Genomic DNA, 24,868 nt, shown 5'->3' with positions numbered 1-24,868 from the left:
GCTAACATCAGATGCCGCTAGTTCTGATGATCTCGCGCGTTTCCCGAAAAACTACAGGGGCTGATGCATTTGCGAGCTTTCTCAGCGAAACGCCTGTGATACCAACAATGATTTTCGGAGGAAACACGATTTTTAGAACGATTTCTAGTTCTCGAATTCGAACGATTTCAGCTCTGAAAATGTCTTGTCTTGTCGGAGAACGCCCCCGCGACAAAAGCTCAATTTGCTCGCTGAGAGCTTCTAATTATTTTTCAAAAGTTTGAATGATCGTGTCTGTAGAGGTAGCCGCGATAACCGGTGAAATGTCGGTAACTTCGGCGATTTTGTCTGCGACCAAGGCCAACTCTGTCAGTTGATCTTTGCTGACTGATAATATTTGCTGCATGTTTACTGGGAGTTGTTGTAAAAACAATGATCTCAACACATCGTCAGAGACATGGTCTTGTGCTAAATCTTTCATCTGTCGCAACAGCTGAGAAGGTTTCTCATCACCCAATTGTAAGTCTTGGTGAAGCGAACGTAATCGCGCATTTTCAGATTCTGCGTACTGGGCGATTATACGGTTTTTAATTGCGTCGTAGGCACCTTCGCTGGGGGGGTTGCGTACTATATCGCTAACAGAAAGCAGTACATCATTATCAAGCACGGCGACAACGTTGTTGAATTTAGTTTGGTCATTAGTTATACCAGCAACTTGAAATTGGGATTCAACCTGAATGAACCATAGTTCGGCGTTATTTTTCCAAAAAGGGGGTGCACGAAATGCAACTCTAGTGAGTTGAGATTGAGGCGTAATCGCTGTGGTTGAAGTTTCGGTTGGCATGACGAAAAATAAATTTAGCGGCGGCCAACAAAATAAGAAACAAGCAACTCGCCCCTTAAAACGGCAAACTTGAGCATTGAAATCCCCCCCCCCCCCAGCGAAGTGTCGTTCACCCGGTAAATGTATAGGCGTGAAGAATCAGCAGCACCATAGTCAGGAATGAATATCGTCGTCCATGCGATGTTACAGGATTTTGGGTCACCAATGTGGAAGGGTATTGCCGATGATGTGGAAAAAAGAGATGAGCGACTCGCGAACGTATTAAACATTTTAATCCATAATTAAACATGACATCACAATTATTAAGGAAAAGAAATAGCGTGAAGATTTGGTATTCAACCCAAATGGGAAACTCGGTCAGCGAAACTAGTGGTTAAATTTTTCCTCTGAAGACGGCACCCATTGGTGTTGAAATGCATTAGGACTTTTATTATTTTTTGTGTATTTGCCTTATTCGTTGGTGTCTTCTAAATATTCTTGGGCAAATGGATCAACTCTTCTAAAAAGAAATATACACGGAGAAAATTGAGAACTAACTATACATGTCGAAAATCCAGAGCGAACTCACTGGGAACGCCTCATCCTCGTGGCTGTAGCATAGAAAGAAACTACTCGCTCGATTATGCAGGCAAAATTGGCTCATCGGGCTAAAACATGCTTTTTGCAAAATTTATAATAATAATCCCCACAAATGCTTCATGTTTTTATGCATTGATATTTTGTTTTACTAATGTTTAGTTTAAGTTTATTTTTTGTCATCCACTGATTGATATTTCTCTGGTAATTTTCAGTTTTTATTAAAAGATTAGTTATATCGTCATTTTCTATATATAATGCTGCATCGTCTGCAAATGAGATTAGCTGTCCGTTCAGGTGCATTTTGCAAAAGTCATTTATCTAAATTAAGAATAATGTGTGACCCAACACTGATCCCTGGGGAACACCTTTTTTGGTTTCGTGGTAATCATTTTCTTATTTATAGTAACAGCTTGGTGTCTATGTAAATAATAAGTTTTGAACCATTAAAGTAAATTTCCCCTGACTCCAGCCTTATGTAATTTTATTGTTAATATATTTAAGTCTACATTATCAAATGCTTGCTTTAAATCCATATAGACTATTATGCAATACGTATTTGTTATTATTGTAACCATTATTTAGATTATTACAGACTTTTAGTATAGATATTTCCGTATTTTTGTTTTGCTGGAATCCATACTGGTTGCATGCAATAAAGTTGTTATGGTCTACGAAGCTAATTAGTTGTCCATTCATATGTTTTTCAATAACTTTTGAAAATATTGGAACTGAGATTGGTCTGTAGTTAGCCATATTGTTAGGATCTCCTTTTTTGTAGATTGGATGTACGAGGGAGAACTTAAGTTCATCGTAAAAATGACTTTTACTTACTGAAGAATCAATTAGGTACAAGATTCATCGAAAGACTGGTTAAACCAGTCTTTCGATGAATCTTGTATTGACAAGTGGAGAGGATTTTTCTAAATGCATGAATCAATTAGTTGTTTCAAGAGAGATATCAGTGTGGTATAGTGCAATAATTTTCAACATTTTTGGTGTTAGCCCGTCATACCCACTTGATTTATGTTCATTTAAATCATTTATTAATTTTTTTTAAATGGGTATTTTGATTTCCATGCTGACCATTGAACTTGAAACACAGTCATTGTCATCTTCATACATGTGTTCATTATCTTCTCTATCCAGGTTTCTTGTAGTAAAGTCTATGTTAAGTTCATTTGCCAATATTATTGAGTCTTGGTGATTTGGAAGAATTTTATTTGAATTATTTTTGCTGAGTACAAAGTTGTTTATATATTTGTTTTCTTTTGTCTTTATGACATTCAAAAAATTTGTTTTTTTGATATTCACATTTGGCTTGCTTAATTTGGTTTTTCAGTGTCTCATCATGGTTTTTGTATTCCATTTCATATGTAATTATGCCTGGATACTTTTTGTATTTTTTATATAATTTTTCTTTGATGTTTATTTTCTTTGTATGAGCTCTTTTTTAATCCATTTATTTTTACCTGTTGATCTTTTTGCCTTTTTCCTAGTCGACAGGTTTGAGTTGAGTGTTATAATAACTAGAAAGCGGTTATATTTTTGATGGACCAACTTCTCATCACAGACGTTTTTAAAAGAGATATTTGATATAAAGTTTTAATTTATTATAATCAATTATGGTTTTAGTACATTCAATATTATTTGTTACTTTTTTTATATCTTGAAAATCAATGTATCCTAATATTGGATAATGGTCTGTTAGTTGAGTTTTGAACACATTAAATTTTTGTGTAGTATTTTTCTTCGTTCTATAAAAAAACATGATCAATACACATGCCTCCTACTTCAGTTTCTCTTGTAATAGATTCCTGTAAGGACACAAAGCCACCAACAGCCATTATATCTAAGTAATTAGAGATTTCATTATTATCAAGTATATTTATATCAAACGAAGGTTTTTTAACAACTAGCTGTTGCGAAGATATATTTTGGAAAGAGAGAAAATTCAACTGCCCCTGCGGGGAATCGAACCCACGTCCTTTCACTTTCCGGGTGAACGCCCTAGTGAAAGGACGTGAGTTCGATTCCCCGCAGGGGCAGTTAAATGTCTCTCTTTCCAAAATATATCTTCCTGGACTGGAGTATGCTGTAAGGTTTTGGAGACCATACCTACAGAGGGACATAGACGTGGTTGAAGGGGTGCAGAGAAGAGCTACGCGTATCCTTATTGGCACACGGGCTTGAGTTATGAAGAGAGACTTCATTTTTTGAATATGTTTACATTGGATGAACGCAGGTGTCAAGGAGATATGATCGAAGTGTTCAAAATTTTCAATGGGATGGATAGGATGGACCATGAACCTTTAGTACACTGCCAATCGACTGCTTTTACAAGGGGACACCAGTATCGATTTGTGAGGGACAATGCAAGGTTATGGTGTCGCATAGAATTTTTCTCTAATAGGGTTGTTAATAAATGGAATAGCTAACCCCCGGAGGTAGTAAATTGTAACACAATTGACACGTTTAAAAAGAAATACGATAAACATGTTGGGGTAAATCGAGAAGCTATCCATTCTTAGAATAAGACAACTATAAGTATTCTTTATGGGTGTTGTATAATATTTTATCATGTGTATATATTGTTTATAATTTGTGTTAATTACATTTTTAATTGGGTTGCTGTATTTTTTAAATATATGACATCCGTATTTTTATGGGCATCTTTTTATCAGCCACCTCGTTGGGCATTTTGCCTGTTGCGCCATTGTATTTGTATTTGTATAATAGCAATAAGCTTTCTTATGATTTTCAGCAGTAAATGGGTGTACAAAGTAATGAAAAAGTAATATGTATAAATTAGTGTTTTCAAAGTGTGCGTCGCTGTTTCTAGGGACATCGGCAACCTTTATGTGGCGTGTCGTAGCGAGCTTGAAATATTGATTTGTGCACCTATTTATGCTTTGAAGGAGTTCTTTTATACAGGAAAATATCTATTAATCTATCCTGAACAGCAGCTGATGAATCATGAATTAGGCAAGGGAGCCGTGGTTGACAAAAGTTTGTGAAACATTGGTATAGGGAAAAGTGTTCCACTGAGAGAGGGATTCACATTACAAAATATTTGGGTTTGCCAATGCCAGGGTTCGTAAAAAAACCGGTTTTTTTGAAAAAAACCAAAAAACCGGTTTTTTTGAAAAAAACCAAAAAACCGGGTTTTTTTTGGTTTAAACCAGGTTTTTTTGGTTTAAACCGGTTTTTTTGTTTTAAATAGTATTAACATTAAAAACAATGAAATTTTCTGAAAAATCATTTGAACTTCCAATAATTAACTAAAATAAAATATTTATTAATGTAATTAACACTATTCCCATGCTAATTAATCATTAAATATTTATTAAATTTTAACAAAAACCAACTTTTGCCATTTAATTATTTTTTGCTTAACTCAATGGATTACTGTGTGTTTGAAAATTCTTTTAATGTTATTATTAATCATATAATATATAAAGGGTTTTCTCCAGTTACTTTCAGTATACTTAATTACGTAGCTATTTTGCAAAAAGTAATAAAAATTAGGTGAATATAATGCATTTAATGAAGCATAAATAATGCAGATTAATTAACGATGATTTACGATATACAGGGTGATTATAACTAAGGTTCTGATTTCAAAACACTGTAAAAAAAGAGTGATTGTCAGAATGACTTGAAAATTGACATGAATATTCCTGAAAAAATGCAATTTTATTTGGTAAAGGGGAAAAAATACTTAAAAATGTAAAATTAATGACATCATCCAACATGTGGGAAATTTGCTCGCAGAATGGAAACGATAGCCAGTCATGGCAAAATTATAACTTAATTATAGCATTGCACGAGTCCATAATTCACGGAAACATCACAAAAAAAATGAAGTAATTGAACAAATAACTACAACTTACTCAAAAAATGTTAAATACACTCATTGCCATAAAAATTTGCGCACCCAGAAGAAGTCGTCGAAATGAAACGAAATTTTACACATGGAAGTACTATGTTGATATAAGTAAGTGATTAGAAAATCCAAGAAAAAGGATAATTTATTGCAGAAAAGGTACAGATGAACAGAAGTTTTAGTACTCTGTTGGACCCCCTCTAGCGCGAATGCATGATGCGATACGAGCGGGCATTGAGGCATACAAGTTCCGTATGATGTCCTGAGACATCTCGTTCCACAGTTGCTGTAAATGCGCCTCTAGTTCAACCAACCTCGTAGGGTGTCCAACTTGCCGTCCCAAATGATCCCAGATATGCTCGATTGGTGACAAATTTAGGGATAGAACAGGCCAGGGAAGAGTGGTAATGTGGTGGAGGCAGTCTTGTGACATCCTTGCTGTGTGTGGCCTAGCATTGTCTTGTTGAAAAATGGCTCCTGAGAGCCCTGCCATGAGTGGCAACACATGTGGCTGAAGGATGTTATGGACGTACCGCTGGACTGTCATTGTGCCATGGATCAATATTAGGGGTGACCGTGTATCGTAAGCAATGGCACCCCATACCATGACACCAGCTGTGGGAGCGGTGTGTCGCTGTAAAGCGAAGGCAGGATTGAAGCAATGTCCTTCAGCCAGGCGCCTTGCGATGGTTCGGGAAGACACAGGGGCCTGTAGTGAAGCTGCTGCCTGTGTCTGGATAGCGGCCAATGAGGCAGTTGGCTCTACGCGTGCGTTTCGGATGATGTGACAGTTTTCTCGACGACTGGTCTGTCGAGGGCGTCCTGAACCTGGTCGCCGTGTAAATGACGTCTCTTCTGTCCACTGGTCCCAACACCTCCTCACAGTAAAATCAGAATGGCCTAGTTGACGAGCTACTCGCCAAGCTGACCACCCAGCTTCCATAATCCCGATGATTCTTCCCCTATCGAACTCTGACAACTGCTCATATGGTCTTCGACGGCGCCGTAACGGCATGTCTACCTCAGCATTTCCTTTGCAAACGATTAAATACACTCCAGCAAGCTCTGCTTACCTGTTTTATACTCCAAGGAGAACGAAGTTCAACGCCCTCTAGTGGCATTATGCAATGCGCAATCACGCTGCATTTCTAATCATTTGCATATCTGCCCGACATGTACCTTCAGGCCAACTTTCGTTTCGATCCCACAATTATTTCTTGGTGCGCAAATTTTTATGGCAATGAGTGTATGTTGTCCACCACGTGTCTGGCTATGAGGCTGAAAGCACAAAAATTCTTATTCAACAGCAGAATCGGAGTATGCCATGGTCATAATGTGGATGTGCTTGCAATTCAGCTTTATTAAACCAAACGCGCCCCCTTTCCCCCGTTCATATTCCTGAGGAATGAGGAACTTCTAACATATAGGGAATGTGCTGGAGATTACAATTCACCAAAGTTTGCAATCTGACCACTGTTTATAACATTTTGAGGTACCCTCACAGCCAGAAGTGGCAAGGGTTAAGGTGCATCCTGTCAAAATGGGTCTTCAACAGCTGCTTTGCTGGTATTGCAATGTGCATCTTGATAGAAGTTCTATCCACACACTGATGCTGTGGAAGTGCCGAAATGATGTGGTTGCACAAAATAGATTATACTGCTGGCCAAGTACAGTATCATCTAATTGCACATTTTGCACTTTTTTCCTTTGCGAAAGATTTCGTCCATTGCTTCAGGAGTATCCATGCAAATTTTCAAGTCATTCCGATCAGTACTTATTGTATAGTTTTGGAATCAAATCTTAAATTATAATCACCCTGTATATAGCTGATTATTTTTCATAAATCTGTTACTACTATACAGTAGAACCTTGATTAACTGGGCTTAACAGTGTGTGTGTGAAAGTATAAAAAAAAACAACTATTGAGTATTAAGACTGGGAGATATACAGTAGGAGATGTGCTACTTCTTATGGGAAAGAAAATGAAAATGTATGTGAGGTAATGTAACAACTAGTTCATTAGTGTTTGTCCTTTAAGGACAGCTGGTGTCTTTATTGGATTATAGGACCACCTGCTCCTAGCATGATGGTGTCACTACTGCAGCTGCTTCTTTGTGAAGGGAAAAAGAAACCATGTGAGATAATACACCACTACATTTAGATGTGTGATGATTATTCATGAATTTGCTTAAGATAGAGAGAGCATCAGAATGTAGCCAAAGGTTAGAAAATGTTGTAAGAATGAGAAGTTTTGGCTGTTATATATAACTTTAAATGACTAAGATACTTCATATGAAAAATATATATATATTCTGGCCACTTTTATGAGACTTTTTGAAAAAACCACTCATAAAATCTTATGTCATTTAAAGATATACCGTCAGAATGTACCCCAAGGATATAAAATGAGGTAAAAATGAAACATTTTGGCTAATAATGAACAAATATATTTTTCAGGGAAAAAAATGATATTTAGGCCACTTTTATCTGATTTTTTGAAAAAAACCAGTTGGTTAAAACCAAGGTTTAAACCAAACAACCCTGGCCAATGCTAAAATAAGGAGGCGAGATATCTTGTGAATGCCACTTCAAAGGGTTGAGATTCGTCTGAAATCAGCGATAAAATGTACTGTCTCAAGTATATTGCTGTGTGACTACTGTTACAGTATTCAGATTCTATGGTGATCATTTTATTCTCATGCTTAATAGACATATAGAGTGTATGGGAAAGTCCCGTGGACCTGAAATGATTTGCAAACAAAAAGAGCTACAGCAATGCAACTCCTTACAAGGAAAGGGTCCCATGGATATGTTTTCAAAAATTTGAATTTTTTAAAAAAGGCGCTTTTAGTGCAATATTTGAGCTATGTTCAAATGGTAATTGTGGTATTGCTGATCAATACCATTCAAATGATTGGTATTGCTTTAGCAACCTGAGCAGATATGTTCTGGCTTCCCTGTTTGGGTGTAATCATGGCCTGCACAAGGTTGGAGCTGACAGGGCTCTAACCCTGGAGCCTGAGACAATTCTTGTCATTTTTTGCTTTTTTATGCTGTAAATTAAGTACAGAAGGGTCCGTGAACAGTCTGACCAGGGCCAAGCAAAAGATCCCAGCCTAGGGGCCCTGATCCAGGATTTGGGGTCATGGGTGGTGAAATAAATGATCAACATCATAGCTTTGAAAAGCAGTTTTTATGTATTTTGTTTTTGTGACGTATAACTGAAGTTTATTTTTATAGAGCGAATATTGAATTTTTTTCAAGTCTTTTTTTGTATATTGCTTTAATACTTGATCGTTTGAAGCTGTTCAATGCAGCATCATCAGCAAATGTGACTATTTTCCTATGCAGTTACAAAGAATGAATATCGTTTATATGTACTAAAAATGCCAGTGGTCCTAAATTTGATTCCTGGGGAATTTTTTCTTATCTTGTAATCACTTATAATATTATTTATTCTAACAGCTTGCTTTCTATTTTCAAGACCTTGCTAGCCAGTTATAGATTTTCCCTCTTAAACCTGCAGAATTTTTTCTTTAATATATCATAATCAAATGCTCTCAAATACTTTCTTTATATCTAAGAAAATCGTTAAGTTTTTATTATTTTGTTTTATTTCCTGTATAGATATGTTCAAAAATTTTCCGATTGGCCTTTTCTGTATTCATATTTTTTCAGAAACGAAAACATGAACTCGGAAATGACTCTGTCAACAAAACCAACAATTTGATTTCTCATGACTGATTCAATTACTTTTGAAAATATGGGCAAAAATTTGTTAAATCATTTTTATTTCAGATCTTATAGATGGGTTTTACACACGATTGCATATTTTAATTTTTCCACAAATTTACCTTATTACGTAGGAGTGCAAATTACAAGATAGAGCAAAAATCTATGTTTTTGAATGGAATGATATTTCTACACTATTTTTAACATCTTTTCAGTAATACCATCATAACCACTCGCTTTATTATTATACAAACTATACTGTTATTCGTAAATTTTTTCACTTATTTGGCTAAATACCATTGAATCTTCTTTGGAATGAAAATGTGAATCTATGAGAATAGAATCCATATTTACATTTAGATTGAGAGAAATGTTTCAACTGTATTGATGACAAAATCATTAAAAACCTCAGCCAATTTAACATCATTTAGCAATTCATCATAAAACAATTCATGACCAATTTTTCTTAAGTTCACTAATCTGGATTGTTTTTATCACATTTAAGAAATTCATTTTGAAAATATATATCTTTTGAGGAATTTGATTTTTTGTTTCAGCAAATCTTCAAGTTTTTTATACTCTCTGTATTTCTATACACTATTTATGTCATGCCAATGGGTTTCACAAAGTTTTTCACTTTCGCACGGGGTACTTTTTACACTAAAAGTTAAAAAAAACTGACCTCAGTCTCTTTCGCTATTCCACTGTGGATGTTTCTCTTTTCTTCAAGGAAGAACTTTACGGGTTCAAGGTAGGGCCATAACTATGCTCGGGCAACTGAGGCGAGTGTATTTTCCTCTACTACCATTCTTTTTTATTGCCCCTTGTGCTTACTCATTGTTTCATTTTCATACTTGAAATTCATCCATTATTTTATTTAATTTTTAAAAGGTTCTTCCAAGGGCCAAATTCCTTTGTTGGAGCATCGCTTAAGTTACATTTGTTGTTTGTCCTAGCCGTATTTTTGTTGATTTTTTTCATCATCATTTTTGTTGATTTTTTTCAACTTTATTTGAAATGAAAATGTAAAAGTGCCATGTAGAAACTGACTTGCAAAACCACTTGAAAGTTAATTATACTATTAAGAGGCTTATTATGCTATTAATAGTAAGCTTAATTTAAGTAATTCGTAATAGTAAGCTTTTTCACAATGTTGAAACTATTTTGTTTGATCTGTTTTGGAATACTGTAGCATAATTTGAAATCCACATTGCTTATTTAATATAGTTAAAATTGAACATGTTCAAAACAGGTTTTTACGCTATGTATATTTTAAGAAACATCAGTCATACAATCACTACTTGATAAACGAAATACTTCACTCATTGTTCAATTATGATTCCCTTGAAACTCACCGTCTCAGGGTCCTTACTCTGTTTTTTGTAAAAATTCTTCACTCTGATATTGATGCAACTGATATTCTAAACTTTATTACTTTTTATTGCCCACAAATTAATCTTAGATGCCGTAATCTTTTTTATGTCCCTCCATATCTTTCTGATGTTTAGAAAAATTCTCCATTGTACCGATTTCTGAGATGCAGTAATGCTGATGATGCATATTTTTAAACTTTGAATTTTGTATATACATGTTTTTCTTGTATTCTTATATGCAAACTGCAACGGGGCTTTTGCCTGTAGTTTGTATTTAAATAAATAAATTAATTAATTAATGCAGCTTTGCTGGCTTGCATACAGCGAGAGAAAACATTTTTGTTTCCGGTCAAGGTTTAAGCAGGTAAACATATTTTGAATTTATTACCCACAATAGAAGGAAATTATTTTGAAAAAATCATCTGATCGAAATTTATGATGTACAATTTTTGTTGAAAATTACATTGTATCTAAGAATGAAATCTGTGCAATATATATATATATACAGTCAAACCTCGTTAATGAGTTACTCTTGGGAGAGCAAAAATATGACTTAGTAAGCGGAGTGATTCGTTAAGCGGAGTAAGCCATAGCTGTGCCAATTCCAATTGGGAGTTCCAAAAAATGACCCGGTAAGCGGAGTGACGTGTTAACCGGGTGACGCACTAACGAGGTTTGACTGTATATATATATTTTCTAACTTTATTTGAATGTTAACAAAATACCATGGCCCAAAAATGATTGAAAGGAGAACAATTTGTGAAAAGGTCTTGAATTCTTGCAATTCAATTCGACATTTCTTTAACACAGTATTTTTCAAATCAAATGAAAATTGGTCATCAGGCTGATAAACACTTGGTTAACTTGCATGCAAGTGATAAGCAGAGGCAGATTTAATGGTGGGCGCACCGACCGCGCCCTTGAGCCAGACTTACGAAGTGCCTCAAAAAAAACCCTTTACATCTTCTCCCACAGTTGCATCCCTGGTCGCATGTGCTATATAAACAGAACCAGGTTCTGGCAAAAAGAATGATATGCTCTTCTATAGCTGTAGTACTGATATCAATGTAATTAAATAGAAATTGATTCAAAATGAAGGAAACTGTTCTGCTCTTAAAAGATTTGAGATCCATTCATAAATACTGTACTTCTTTCGTAATTAAAAAAAAAAAATTCTTTTAAAATTTGATCAAAGAAATCTCAAACTTCTTCGTTGTGGTTAAATATTTTAATAATATTTTTAATGATATTTCAATGAGAGCATGGCTGGACAAATAAAGAAAAATTCAGCCAAGTTTCTTAGGAGCCAAACATGTTTTTCCTCAAGAAAGAACAGTCCTAAAAATATATATATATATATTTATTTATTTATTTATAACAACACATGGAAAGGGTCATAAAATCCCGGAAAGTTAAAATATATATATATATATATTTTAACTTTCCGGGATTTTATGACCCTTTCCATGTGTTGTTATAAAATAAAAAAAATTGTCATACACTTCAGTTTAGCAATGATGCACAATTTTTCTCAATCACCTCGTTTGGGATTTCGTCTGTTGTGGCCTTTTATTTCTATTTATGTAAAATTTTAAGTACTGATATCAATTTTCTTGTCACCATGATGATCTGGTGCTTGGGATTTCACCACCCTACACTAGAGAAAATTTTGATACACAAACAACATTGTGAACTAAAAAAAATTTAGGAATCACAGCATGTAGAAATATCAGTGTCTTTTTTTTGGCCATGTACTTCCCCCCCCCCCAAACAATATTTTCTCATGTTCCCTTGTCTTATCATTAGGCGCTTCCCACTTCTCGAGGAGCAAGACACTCGCTACTTATTTAACTCAGCAAATTTATAGTGAACAAAATTTTTATAAATTTGTTGGTCTCAGGACTCCTGGGATCTCGAGTTTAGTGAGCTTCACTACACAGATGGTGTTGTTCTCTAATTGCCCTGGTTCTATTCAAGGCTGTCTCAAAACATGGGCTTTTTTGGCAAAGTGTTGATCTGGTGGTTCCGTATTGCTGGAGGTATCAGCTTACAACAGGGAACTTGACCTTTAAACGCGGCATGTCAAATTTAAACTTTCTAGGAAACCCGCGGGCCACCAAATCATGTAATATCATGACATATTAATAGAAGAGGCGAATAGGGCTCCGAATTAAACCTGGAGAAAAGTAATTGAAGACTTATCTGTTCTGAAATTATTTCTTTTAATAATTATTAATTTTAATTAGTTCTGAAGTAATTTTTTTTCACTAATTCTGAAAATGTCTGATTAATTGCTGATTAAATTAGTTAATTACAAAATTAATTATTATCTGAAACCACTTTAAATGATTCTTTAACTATTTATTTTGGTAATTCTAAAATTATTTTTCTTCTCAAAACATCTGGAAATCATTTATTTCTCTTACAATAATTAAGATGTTATTTATTAAAATTCTGTAATTATTTCTTTTAGTAATTCAGAATTTTTGCCAATTCTGGAATTATTCTTTCATTTATTTTAGAATAATGTCTTTCATCAATTCCGAAATTTTTTTTTTTTCTCAATGCCAAAAGTATGTTTTTCATCAATTCTAGAATTAATCGTTTTTCAGTGTCAACCATTTTCTGAAAATCATTGGCGGGCCACGCCGAAAAACTTTGAGGGCCAAATCGGGCCATGCATTGAAGAGTCCTGGCTTAGAGCCATCCATATTTAAGTACCTTTGAAAAATATAGTATCAGATCTAATCTAGTAGGTCACCACACCCTTTGGTGCATGTAAATCATTTACCTCTCATGTTATTTCTTAAATGAAGGGTCCATGGGGAAAACTACTTTACAGCAAAAATTAGATTTTGAGAAAAAAAAAAGTTTGAAAGTTTGAATTATAATGGTTTTTCCCATTAAACCAAAATATTATCGCTATTTTTACTGCTTCAAAATCGTTGTGCCCCAAAAATGTATGCATATGGGGATAGTATTTCTTAAAAGCTAAAAGAAGACACTGCTATCTCATTTTCGTAAAATTTCTGTGAAGTTGTTTTTCCCCCTGGACCCATCAAATGCTATTAGTTCAGTTAATTCTTGTTATCTATTAATTTTTTTTTTATTTCTAATAATTTTATTATGTATTTTTGTGTCTTTTTATTAGTACTAAATTCAGTCAACTTCAATTTTATTTCTGAGCTAAGAAAAAGACGCAGTTGAGCTTTTTTGAGAGGAAAAAAGACCATTTCTGATTGTGTCTTCATGCATAATAGTAATTATAAGATTTGGTTCAGAAAATTTGAACCTTCCTTCTGTTAAATTTATGTTCGAAATAGTCTGATGGAAAAATCACTTATATGCAGGGCTTGACAAATTGCAGGCACAGAGTCACCCTTAGAGCATCATGGGCCTGCAGTCAAGGTGATTTTTCTGAGGCCCTACATGGAAAATTCTCAAAAAATTAAACTACTCATTTTACTGAGGCCCTCTCCTCTCAAGGCTCCTGGGCTGTGCCCGGATGAGCCCATGCATTAAGACGGCACTGTCCCAGGTGCTAGGTCACCATGGTGACTTAGAAATTAGCTTTGGTGCCTAATAATCTTAAGTATGATAACTGATAACTAAATTGAAGTCTGAGAACAGGCCAAAGGAGAGGCTGACAGATGAGCCCATGGGGATCATGAAATACTCCACTAACACCCTGTCCTATCTCAAACCATTTTCAAGTAATATTTTCACTTGATATAAAAAAAAAACGATGACGTCATTTGAAATGGAATTTTTTTTTTTAGGCATGTACTTGACAAATATACTGCATATTGAGGAAGGAAACCCAGATTTTCTTCCGAATTTTGAAGGTTTAGTTAATTTCAGCAAAAGAAGAAAAGTTGCTGAGATTACTGCAGAAATCCAGCAATATCAAAATCAGCCTTATTGTTTAACTGTTCTTCCAGATATAAGAGTAAGTAGTTTTATTGTATTCTAGCTTGAACATTTAAAACAGTACGTCCTTAGATACAATGATGCTATGCTAATGGTGAAAATTTGTTCCAGAATCACATTCATTAGAAGAATTTAGATTTTTGTTTCATAGGTTTCTGTAAAAAATCATTTAATTCATTCTAGGTACAATCAGAATTAAAATATAATTTCTATAAAACACAAAGAAGCACTATGAAAAAAAATTAAAAATTTACTAAAGGCTGAGATGAACAGCTGGATGTAGAATTCAAAGGAAGATGAGGTGCTGAAGGTATTTTTATTTTACACCAAGTAACAATACAGTGTGGTGGTTCGTGGGTGTTCTCCCTTACGTGATGTGGCCAGCTTATTGCTCTGTCTCATACATAGCATTTTCTGGGGGGGGGGGGGGGGTCCAATTTTTTTTCTTCTTAAGGGGGGGTGTTATATTGTTGTGTAAATGTTATATTGTTTCTGCGAAATAACACTATAATCTCGGCTTGGGGGGGGGGGTTAGAACCCCAAAACCCCCTTTATGTATGCCAATGGATCCAGATACTCATACATCTAGCTGGTAAAAACAAGCTCTAGAACAGCGGTCGCCTAATAGCTGGCGATTTTGTTGAGAAGAATTAAATTGAGGAAGAAGCATTACAAGAAATAAGACATAGTTTACATATTGGCAGTACAAGTCAAACTCAACTTTTTACAAACAATCATCATCTATATGGACTCAGACACACTACACATTCAAGTTGAAAGAGTTCAAGGGCAATTTGGTAATCCACCTTCTGAACCACAAACTGCTCTCTACTCAACAGACAGAAATGAAGAATTAAAAGGAATTATCAAACATTTAAAATTTCAAGAAGCTTCAGGTTATGATTCTATCTCAAATCTTACCATAAAATCCTTGCCAGATAATATTTTGACTTTTCCAAAATTTTTAATACATTACTGGAATTAAATTACAATTTCATCAAATTTGAAGCCAGAGAAATAGTTAAATTAATCCCTAAATCTGGACAATATTTACATTTTTCAAGTAATTGGAGGCTCATTTCCTTTTTGAGCAATCTTGGAAAATTATTTGAGAGAGTAGTAGCATCAGGAATTTTCAATTATGAAAAACAAATCCTGCATTGGGTCTTGAACAACATGGTTTCAGGGAAGGACACTCAACAACAACACAGCTACTTCGAGTTATAGAAACTCTATGAGAAGCTAGAATATATGGCTGCTGTGGCTTTTTCAGGCTTACAAAATTCGTTTGAAAAGGTCTGGCATAAAGATTTGTTCTATAAAATGATTAGAATCACCTTTCTTTTTAGCATAAACAAATTTGTGAGATAATATTTCACTGCCAGTTCCTTTAGTGTCCAAATCAATAATACCATCTCGACGACTAGAGCAATGAGGTCATCAATGGCTCAGGGTAGTAGTAGTAGGACCTTATTTACATAATTGTAATATAACATATTATATATATACTTTCACTATTAGGCCCAGTTAATCAGGGTTCTACTGTATAGTAGTAGTAACAGATTTATGAAAAATAATCAGCTATAAACAGGGTGATTATAATTGAAGTTTTGATTCTAAAATTATACAATAAGTACTGGTCAGAATGACTTGAAAATTTGCATAGATACTCCTGAAGCAATGGAAGTTTCTTTGACAAAAGAAAAGGGAAAAAAAGTACGAGTAGTACAAAATGTGCAAGTAGATGATGCTGTACTTGGCCAGCAGTAGGCCTATAATTTATGTTGTGCAATCACATCATCTTGGCATTTCAACAGCATCAGTGTGTGGATAGCACAACTTTTATCAAGATGCACATTGCCATACCAGCAAAGCAGCTGCTGAATACCCATTTTGACAATAACAGGATAGCACGACACCTGGCCAGCCGTCAGTTCACTTGACCTGAACCTTTGCAACTTCTGGCTGTGGGTGGTACCTCAAAATGATATGAACAGTGGTCTGAGGTCGGATTGCAAACTTTGGTGAATTGCAAGCTTCAGCGCATCCTCTATATGTCAGAAGTTCCTCAGGAATATTAACGTGGGGCACGTTTGTGGTTTAATAAAGGTTAATGCAAGCACATCCACATCATGACCATCGCATACTCTTATCTGTTGTTGAACAAGAATTTTTGTGCTTTCACCTCATAGCCAGAACACAGTGGACAACATATTTAGCATTTCTTGAGTAAGTTGTAGTTATTTTTTCAATTACTCCACTCTATTTTTGTGATTTTTCCATGAATTATAAAATTGTGTAATGCTATAATTAAGTTATCATTTTGCCATGACTGGCTATTGTTTCCATTCTCCGAGCAAATTTCCCACGTGTTGGATGTCATTAATTTTACATTTTTAAGTATTTTTTTCCCCTTTTACTTAATAAAATTCCATTTCTTCAGGAATATTCATGTCAGTTTTCAAGCCATTCTGACAATCGTTCCTTTTTTTTACAGTGTTTTGAAATCAGAACCTTAGTTATAATCACATTGTATATCATAAATCATTGCTAATTAATCTGCATTATTTATGCTTCATTGAATACATTATATTCAAGTATTTTTTTTATTACAGTTTTTGCAAAATAGCTTCCTAATTAAGCATACTGAAAGTAACTGGAGAAAACATCTTTATATTTTTTCAAACACAAAGTAATCCATTGAGTTAAGGAAAAAATAATTAAATTGCAAACGTTGGTTTTTTAAAAATGTAAGAAATATTTATTGATTAATTAATATGGGAATAGTATTAATTACATTAATAAACATTTTATTTTAATTTATTTAATAATAAATTATTTAATTTAATTTATTATTTTATATTATTTTTATTTATTTAGAAGTTGGTGATAGACCTGAGTTGTGCTCGGTTTGAAAGAAAGAATCATTTAGTAAGGGACAGTTCTAGGTTGTGGTGTCGCAGGGCATTTTTTCTTTAATAAGGTTATTAATAAATAGAATAGCTTACCCCTAGGGGTTGCAAATGCGAACACAATTGACATGCTTAAAAAGAAGTACAATAAACACAGTAGAATAAATTGAGAAGCTATCTGTACTTAAGACAACCATAATCTTCTAGTGTATATATAGTATTAATTATTAGTTTTTTCTTTCATGATATATGCTTTTATATTGGGTTGCTGTATTTTGGTGATGTTAGATATCCATATTTTTTATGGGCTCCTTTCTTTCAGCCATCTCACCAGGCATTTTGCCTGTTGTGGCCTTTGTGTTTGTATTAGTGCAATTATTGTTTCAAAAGAAATTTTTTTGAATTAATATTTTTTTACAATAAATTTTATTATAAAGGATTTCTGGTAACCAGTTGATATTACAAATGATTTTCACCTCTTTTGTTAGAAAGAGTTTTTTTAACTGTTAGCAGTTCTGGTCTCTACGTAAGAAATTAAATTCACATAGGATTATTTTGAAGAATACATTTCTGAAGCATTCAAATTGATAGCATGCATGATTTTTTTTTTCGCAGAAATTCTTGGAAAATTTGGACCCTTTAGAAGGGCTTTCTGAAAAAGCTTTCAATGACTACTTGTATACCAAGTCTTTGGAAATCGAACCACGTAGTTGTAAACAGCCACCAAAATTTGTAAGTAGTTTAAATATTTTTTATTTGTTCTTCACCACTTCATCAAAGATGTTTTTTTTTTGTTTTTGAGAAATTGCAAAATATTTTAGTAATATTGGCCAAAACAAAATACAGCTTACAAATACCCGCTTTTCAAAGTCTGAAAAACAGCTAAAATATTCATTATTTGCAAACTTTGTTATATCTTTACCAGGTTGATAAGTGATATGAAACTCACAGGAAATGAGAAAAAACTTCTTTTATACGTGAGAATTTGTATTATCCGTATTTGTTATAAGAGTTGGACTGTAGAACCAATTTAGTTTCATCGGCGAAATATAATTATCAGAATGATTACATATTTTTAAGTAGAGAGGCGGAAGAGCATCCTATATCAGAATCGAGTGGTCTGGCCAAGTATATTAACTCCCAGTGTTGCTAGATTCATATCTCTTTTTCTGCTTCTTCCTGGCAACACTGGATCTGTCTGCATTGGGTGCTTCTGGGATGCACTAGATACATCACACTATTCCCCCCACCAAGTATCAACGGTATGATTTCTGATTATACATACGAGTAGCTGTACTTAGGGTTGAAAAGCATGCTCCTACCAGAGCGTATTGTTGTGATAGTTTGAGTATGACTTGGTATCGTCAATGTGTCTAGAAATGTGAAGGCGGGTTTTATCCTGTCTACACCAATTGTGGCTTCCGTAGTACCTTGGTCGATTGTGAAATGTTTCTCAGAACATTTGTACACTTTGAACGGTCCATCGTATGCTTGCTGTAAAGGTTTTTTCATCGCGGTCATGAAGATATGGGTGCCCTTATCGAGCTGAGGATGATAGCTCAATATTATAACGCCATAATTGGCTTAACAGCCACTCTTGAAACTGTTTAATATGCTGAGAGTTTAATATGCGTCAACGAAACTAGTGTGGTTTTAGAAACAAGATGAGAAACATTTAAAAGTCACTTACTGTGCTGTTGCATTGTTATCCTAGTCACGTACTGTGCTGTTGCATTGTTATCCTAGTCACGTACTGTGCTGTTGCATTGTTATCCTAGTCACTTACTGTGCTGTTGCATTGTTATCCTAGTCACCACTGTGATGTAAGATGGCACTCATTGTGGATGGTGTATATTCTGACTCCAATTAAAGAATAAGATAATAGTAGATAATTTAAGGTAGTTTAATTTTAGAAAACTATTTACATTGGTTAACAAGATTAATTCAGCATAATGAAAAAGGAGAAACTATATTACTTGCATGAGAGCAACACACTGAACAAGCAGGTCAGGCAAAGGGAACCAAATTACCATTGACCATGTGTCCTTTTTCGAACTAGACTGTTTTTTTTGTCCCGAATCTGTATTTGATTTCAGAGATAATGGGTAATTCAACCTACGAAGGTGGAAGAACTTGGATTTTTACCTCAGTAAAATATGGTAAATCTATGGGTGTCTGCCTCAAGATGACCAAAAATTTAAAAGTATTTTTCTTATTGAATAAATTAAAATATCAACAGAAGTTGCGTATAACATTTATATGCATTTTCTTTTTGCAGTTTATTTTAAATCCTTTTTAAAGGTTAACGATTCAAAATTCCTCTGGGAGACATACCCTCCCACAAAGTTTGGTTCTGTGCATGTCCCTGAGTCTGCAAACAGTATATGTAGGCCTATTAATGTTATACATATGCTCAAATACATGAGTGCATATATGTGAGCAGGGCTTGACAATTACAATTTAGACAAAAAACAATTTAGGTGCGAACAGAATATTAGAGGCAACAAGATTTTTTTCCCCGACAAAATCCATCCAAAAATTTGTATTCTGATTTGTCCAGGAACCCTTCCATGCTAGTAGACAAGTCGATACAATTTTCGATAACTCTGTACTGTCCTGAGACTTCAATTTAGTTATCAGTTGTCGTACATAAAAATATTAGGCCTTAAAGCCAATTTCACTTAGTCGCCACGATGACCTAGTGCCTGGGATTTTTCAAGCCCCTGTATACGAGTGATTTTCCATCAGATTATTTTGAACAGAAATTTTTCAACAGAAAGAACAAACTTTTTGAATCAAATCTTGTAATTACTATTATACAAGAAGACAATCAAAAACAAAAAATTGTTTTTTCCCTCTTTTAAAGCTTCACTAGGCCTTTTTCTTTGCTTAGAAATAAAATTTAAGTTGACTGAATTTAGTAATTATAAAAAGACATAAAAATGCATAGTAATAATAATAGATAATAATAAATAACCCAATTGATAGCATTTGAGAAATAACATGAGAGTGGACTAAAGTACACGTGCCAAAGGGTGCGGTGACTACTAGATTAGTTCTTATACTATTATTTTTCAAAAGAAATTCAATGTATGACCCGATTTGGCTCTCAAAGCTTTTCGGCGTGGTCCGCCGATAATTTTTTGAAAATGGTTGACATCATTGAAAAATGATTAATTTTATAATTCATGAAAGACATATTTTGGAATTGAGAAAAGAAATTATTCTAGAATAAATAAAAGAATAATTCCAGAATTGGCAAAAATTCTGAATTACTGAAAAATAATTCTAGAATTTTTGAAACACAATTTCAAAATTAGTAAGAGATATCTTATAAATCAATAAAAGAAATAATTTCCTAATTTCTGATAGAAATTATTTCAGAATAAACACCTTAATAATCGGGCGTCAGAATTATTTTTGACGAGTGGGTACTTGCATAGGCGTACTCCGGGGGCAACCCCCTTGAAAGATATAAACAATTGAAAACGTATTTGAAAATAAATATTAAAAAAAACAAACATATTTTTGTATAAACAGGAATACCGGGACATATTTGCTTTCGTTTATAATTTATTTATATATATATAAACTCACATAACAGGCGTATGCCCAATTACAGTGGAGTGAAGCAAAAAGTAAAAAACAAACATAAATAGCACGTTGCAATACAGAAGGGCAAAGAACAATACAAATAATAACGGCACAATAATAATAACACAAATAAATATAATACAAATAATACCATATGTGTGTACAAAAAAGAAGAGAAAAAAAAGTTATAAAAGCACGTGAGAACTTCCACACTTGAGGAAGCAGAAAAGAGGAGTATTTTCCAACACGTTAGTTTGGTATGGTAGGACATACAAGAAATTTTGGTTACAAAGATTGTTGCTATTACAGTGAAAACTGATTTGCGCTAAAATCATTTGAACATAGCTCAAATATTGCACTGCAAGTGTTTTTTTTAATTAAAATTTTGGAGACATATCCGTGGAACCCTTTCCTTGTAAGAAGTTGCATTGCTGTAGCTCTTTTTGTTTGCAAATCATTTTAGGTCCAAGGGACTTTCCCATACACCCTATGTGTCTATTAAGCATGAGAATAAAATGAGAATCATAGAATCTGAATACTGCAACAGTAGTCACACAGCAATAGACTTGAGACAGTACATTTTATCGCTGATTTCAGACGAATCTCAACCCTTTGAAGTGGCATTAACAAGATATAACTCGCCTCCTTATTTTAGCATTGGCAAGCCCAAATATTTTGTAACGTGAATCCCTCTCTCAGTGGAACACTTTTCCCTATACCAATGTTTCACTAACTTTTGTCAACCACGGCTTCCTTGCCTAATTCATGATTCATCAGCTGCTGTTCAGGATAGATTAATAGATATTTTCCTGTATAAAATAACTCCTTCAAAGCATAAATAGGTGCACAAATCAATATCTCAAGCTCTCCATGCATAGGCGGAGATAGACTTGGAAGTCTGGGGGGGGCACAATGATGATGATGTCAATTCATATATATATATATATATTGACTCTGGGGGGGGGCACCCACCCTCCACGTCCCTCTGCCCATGTCGTCACAACACCGCACATAAAGGTTGACAATGCCTCTAGAAACCGTGATGCACACTTTGAAAAAACTTCTCCATACCCATTACTCTTTCATTACTTTATATACTCATTTACTGGTGAAAATTATAAGGAAGCTTATTGCTATTCTGCCGTGTAAAGGGTTAAAAGGCATCAATCAATAGTGTCATCGATGAACTTGAAAAGTACAAAAAAAAAGTCGCTGAGAAAATAAAATTTGTAAAATAAAACAACAAATAATAATAAATGCAATAATGGCATAGCTTTGTTATCTGAAGTTTATACCGCAAAAAAAAATCAGAATACAGAATTGTTTATTCCAATGCTATTACCAAAATTAAAATTCAAAGCTCAACATAAGTTTAAATAAACAAATACGGACAGAGAAACATGTATTAAACAAAAAACATCCTAGTCAAATGAGAAATGGTTCGACGCTTGTTTTTTCCATTTTTCATGACTTCTGGCAGTGTGAGGGATAATTTGTGAAAAAAAACATAAATGACTTTTCAAAGACTTTTTTGATTATCACCATGAAGTTGTCGTCTAAAACAGTGTTTCTCAACTGCCAAGCTGCAGCCCGGTACCACACCATGACATCAATCGTACTGGGCCGCGAGAATATATTCATTACCTTTTCATTTTTCAAAGCATTTCCAAGAATAACTAATTGGTTTATCTCACCATTATGGTACATATTATTTTAATTTTTCAGCCTAAAAATCGTACAATGGGAAAGATGAAAAATTTCTTGGTAAATTATTATTAATTTTTTTTTATTATTATTAATTTTTTTTTTTTTGAACTCGCCCACACCTGAACTTTTTAAACAGTTATAATATAGTGAAATTGATTCCCAAACAGGATGCCACGGGACCGTGGGTAAGGGGCAATAACAAGAGGAAGGGGTTTTCGTTCGTTTTTTAACTGCATTAAAAAAAGTAATCAAGCTCTTTCCTAGTGTAGGCTTAACGCATGGGTCCACCCAGACATGGCCTGGGGGGTCTCACGCAGAGGTGGCCCTCATGATAATGGTATATCGTTCGAGATTAGGCATGCAAATTGATAAGCAATCACAGGGGCCACAAGGAGGAGAGAGCAGTCATGTCTGGTGCCCTGGGCGCTGAACCAGAAGGGGCGAAAATTTCAACATTTAACCTCTCCTTGTATATTAAAAGGAGTCACTAAAATGCGTGCTTGCCCCGACTGACCAATCATCTAGTTGCGGCACTGTGTAACCATTTCTAGTTAGGTAGGGAGGTTTTAAAAAAAAAACAATTTTCCCGGGGACCCCAAGATGCTCTTAAGACGATTCTGCTCTTCCCTCCGAGTACGGCAGTGCCGCGAGATATGTTAGGGATTATATTGAAGACAGTGACAGGGCTGTGATTCCTAAATGGTGAGCCACATCATCTTGAGATGCCATTGCTTTTTGTACCGCAAATATTCTGCTGATCCTTAACACTGTGATGAGCCCTCTGTGCAAGGGACTTACCCTATCAGACTCATAGCGCCAGTCTCATCCAGATTCAAAATCTTATTTCACATTATTAGACATCAGGGCCGCAACTAGATGCTTGGTCAGCTGGGGCCAGTGCCGTCTTAACGCATGGGCCCACCCTGACACAGCCCGGGAGCCTCACAAAAATGAGATCTGGTTGAAATTTTCTAGGATTTACCAGGTAGGGCCTCCGAAAAACCACTTGGCCCATGGGCCCATGATACTCTTAAGACGGCCCAGGCCGGGGTAAGCATGAATTTTGGCGCCCCCTCTAGTACAGCGCCCGGGGTACCAGACCTGCCTGCACCCCCTAATTGCAGCCCTGTTAGACATTAAAATTTTTTACATATTTCTCGTAAACGTGAAGCTTTGTAACCACCTGCACTGCCTATGCGCTAGAACGACCCTACTTACTGGAGCCTCCTCCTCGGAAAGATTTTTTACGGATCTAAATTCGAAGACCCTCCCCCACCCCCTAAAAGAAATTTCGGGGGATTTATAGAGCAAAAATTAGTTAACCTCAGGGCCTAACCCCCTATCACTAGGACCGCAAAACTGTTCTTGCACCAGACCGCTGAATGATTAAACCCAGTCCTGCCCCCGGGACATAGGCACTGGAACCTGGGGTTGAGGCTGTTCAATCCCTCCCTAATAAATTTTGCGAGGGGGCTGAGTCCCCCCCCCCATAATTAATAAATATACAATGCAACATCCACTGCCCCTCCCGGATAAGGGCTAGAGTCCCGTATATACGGGACAACCACCTACAGTGGTGGGATGACAAGAGATTCCATACGGCTTGCGAAAAAGTGTTGTTAAGGAAGTACCTAGTGCTTACAACACGATAATTGTATCAGAGAGAGTTTGTGGCCTGCAGCTAAAAAGTACACGCCTGGGTAACACGTATGTGAAATCGAATTATGTTATATAATGCACTAATGATTGTGATGCAGTAGTAACTATGCAGAAATTATTCAAGCATGAATTAAACATTTCTTATTATGAAATTTTTTTTCACATGAAATGAATTTTATCCTGGGTTTCATTGTCATATGGCCCGCAAACCGAAGAGTTTGAACATCCATGTCGGGGACCAAATCAGACATGGGGGTATCCGTAACCTGGATCAAAGACGTTTTGTTAATCAGTGAACGCATGTTATTTAAATGTTGGAGCTGCCGGTCAGGGCCGTAACCCGGAGGGGAACGGGTGGGTCTGGTGCTCCAGATCCTGGGCTAAATTTTATCCTCTAACCTTTCTTTCGACATTACAAGGGGACGCCAAAATACTTGCTTGCTCCGACTGATCAAGCATCTATTTCCGGTCCTGTCCCAGAGCAAATGCTTCACTTCCCCATGCGGAAATCAGGCCCTGTTCTATGTTCAACAAGTAATGTGGGCAGAACCGCAACCGATGCTTGGTCAGCCAAGCAAGTACATATTCTGGCATTCCCTTGTAATCAGGGTCGCAACTGGAGGGGGAGGGGTCTCGTGCCCAGGGCGCTGGACCAGAGGGGGCGCAAATTTTATTC

General features: G+C 35.3%; 1 protein-coding gene across 2 annotated transcripts in view; it reads left to right on the top strand.

Moving 5' to 3' along the window:
- Window positions 1–24,868, top strand: part of Sos (Son of sevenless guanine nucleotide exchange factor) — a 530,159-nt gene that overhangs the window by 464,544 nt on the left and 40,747 nt on the right. For both annotated transcript variants that reach the window (XM_089247363.1, XM_089247362.1), the window contains 2 exons: window positions 14,170–14,339; window positions 17,848–17,964. In XM_089247363.1, the coding sequence (XP_089103489.1) occupies window positions 14,170–14,339; window positions 17,848–17,964 (287 nt within the window). The remainder of the gene's footprint in view (window positions 1–14,169; window positions 14,340–17,847; window positions 17,965–24,868) is intronic.

Source organism: Pholcus phalangioides, unplaced genomic scaffold, assembly GCF_987345545.1.
Source record: "Pholcus phalangioides strain wild (caught in Gottingen) unplaced genomic scaffold, Ppha-v1.0 ptg000003l_1, whole genome shotgun sequence".
In the NCBI taxonomy this organism is placed as follows: domain Eukaryota; kingdom Metazoa; phylum Arthropoda; class Arachnida; order Araneae; family Pholcidae; genus Pholcus; species Pholcus phalangioides.
Note: the sequence above shows the minus strand (reverse complement) of the source record. Positions and strands in the feature narration are given on the sequence as shown.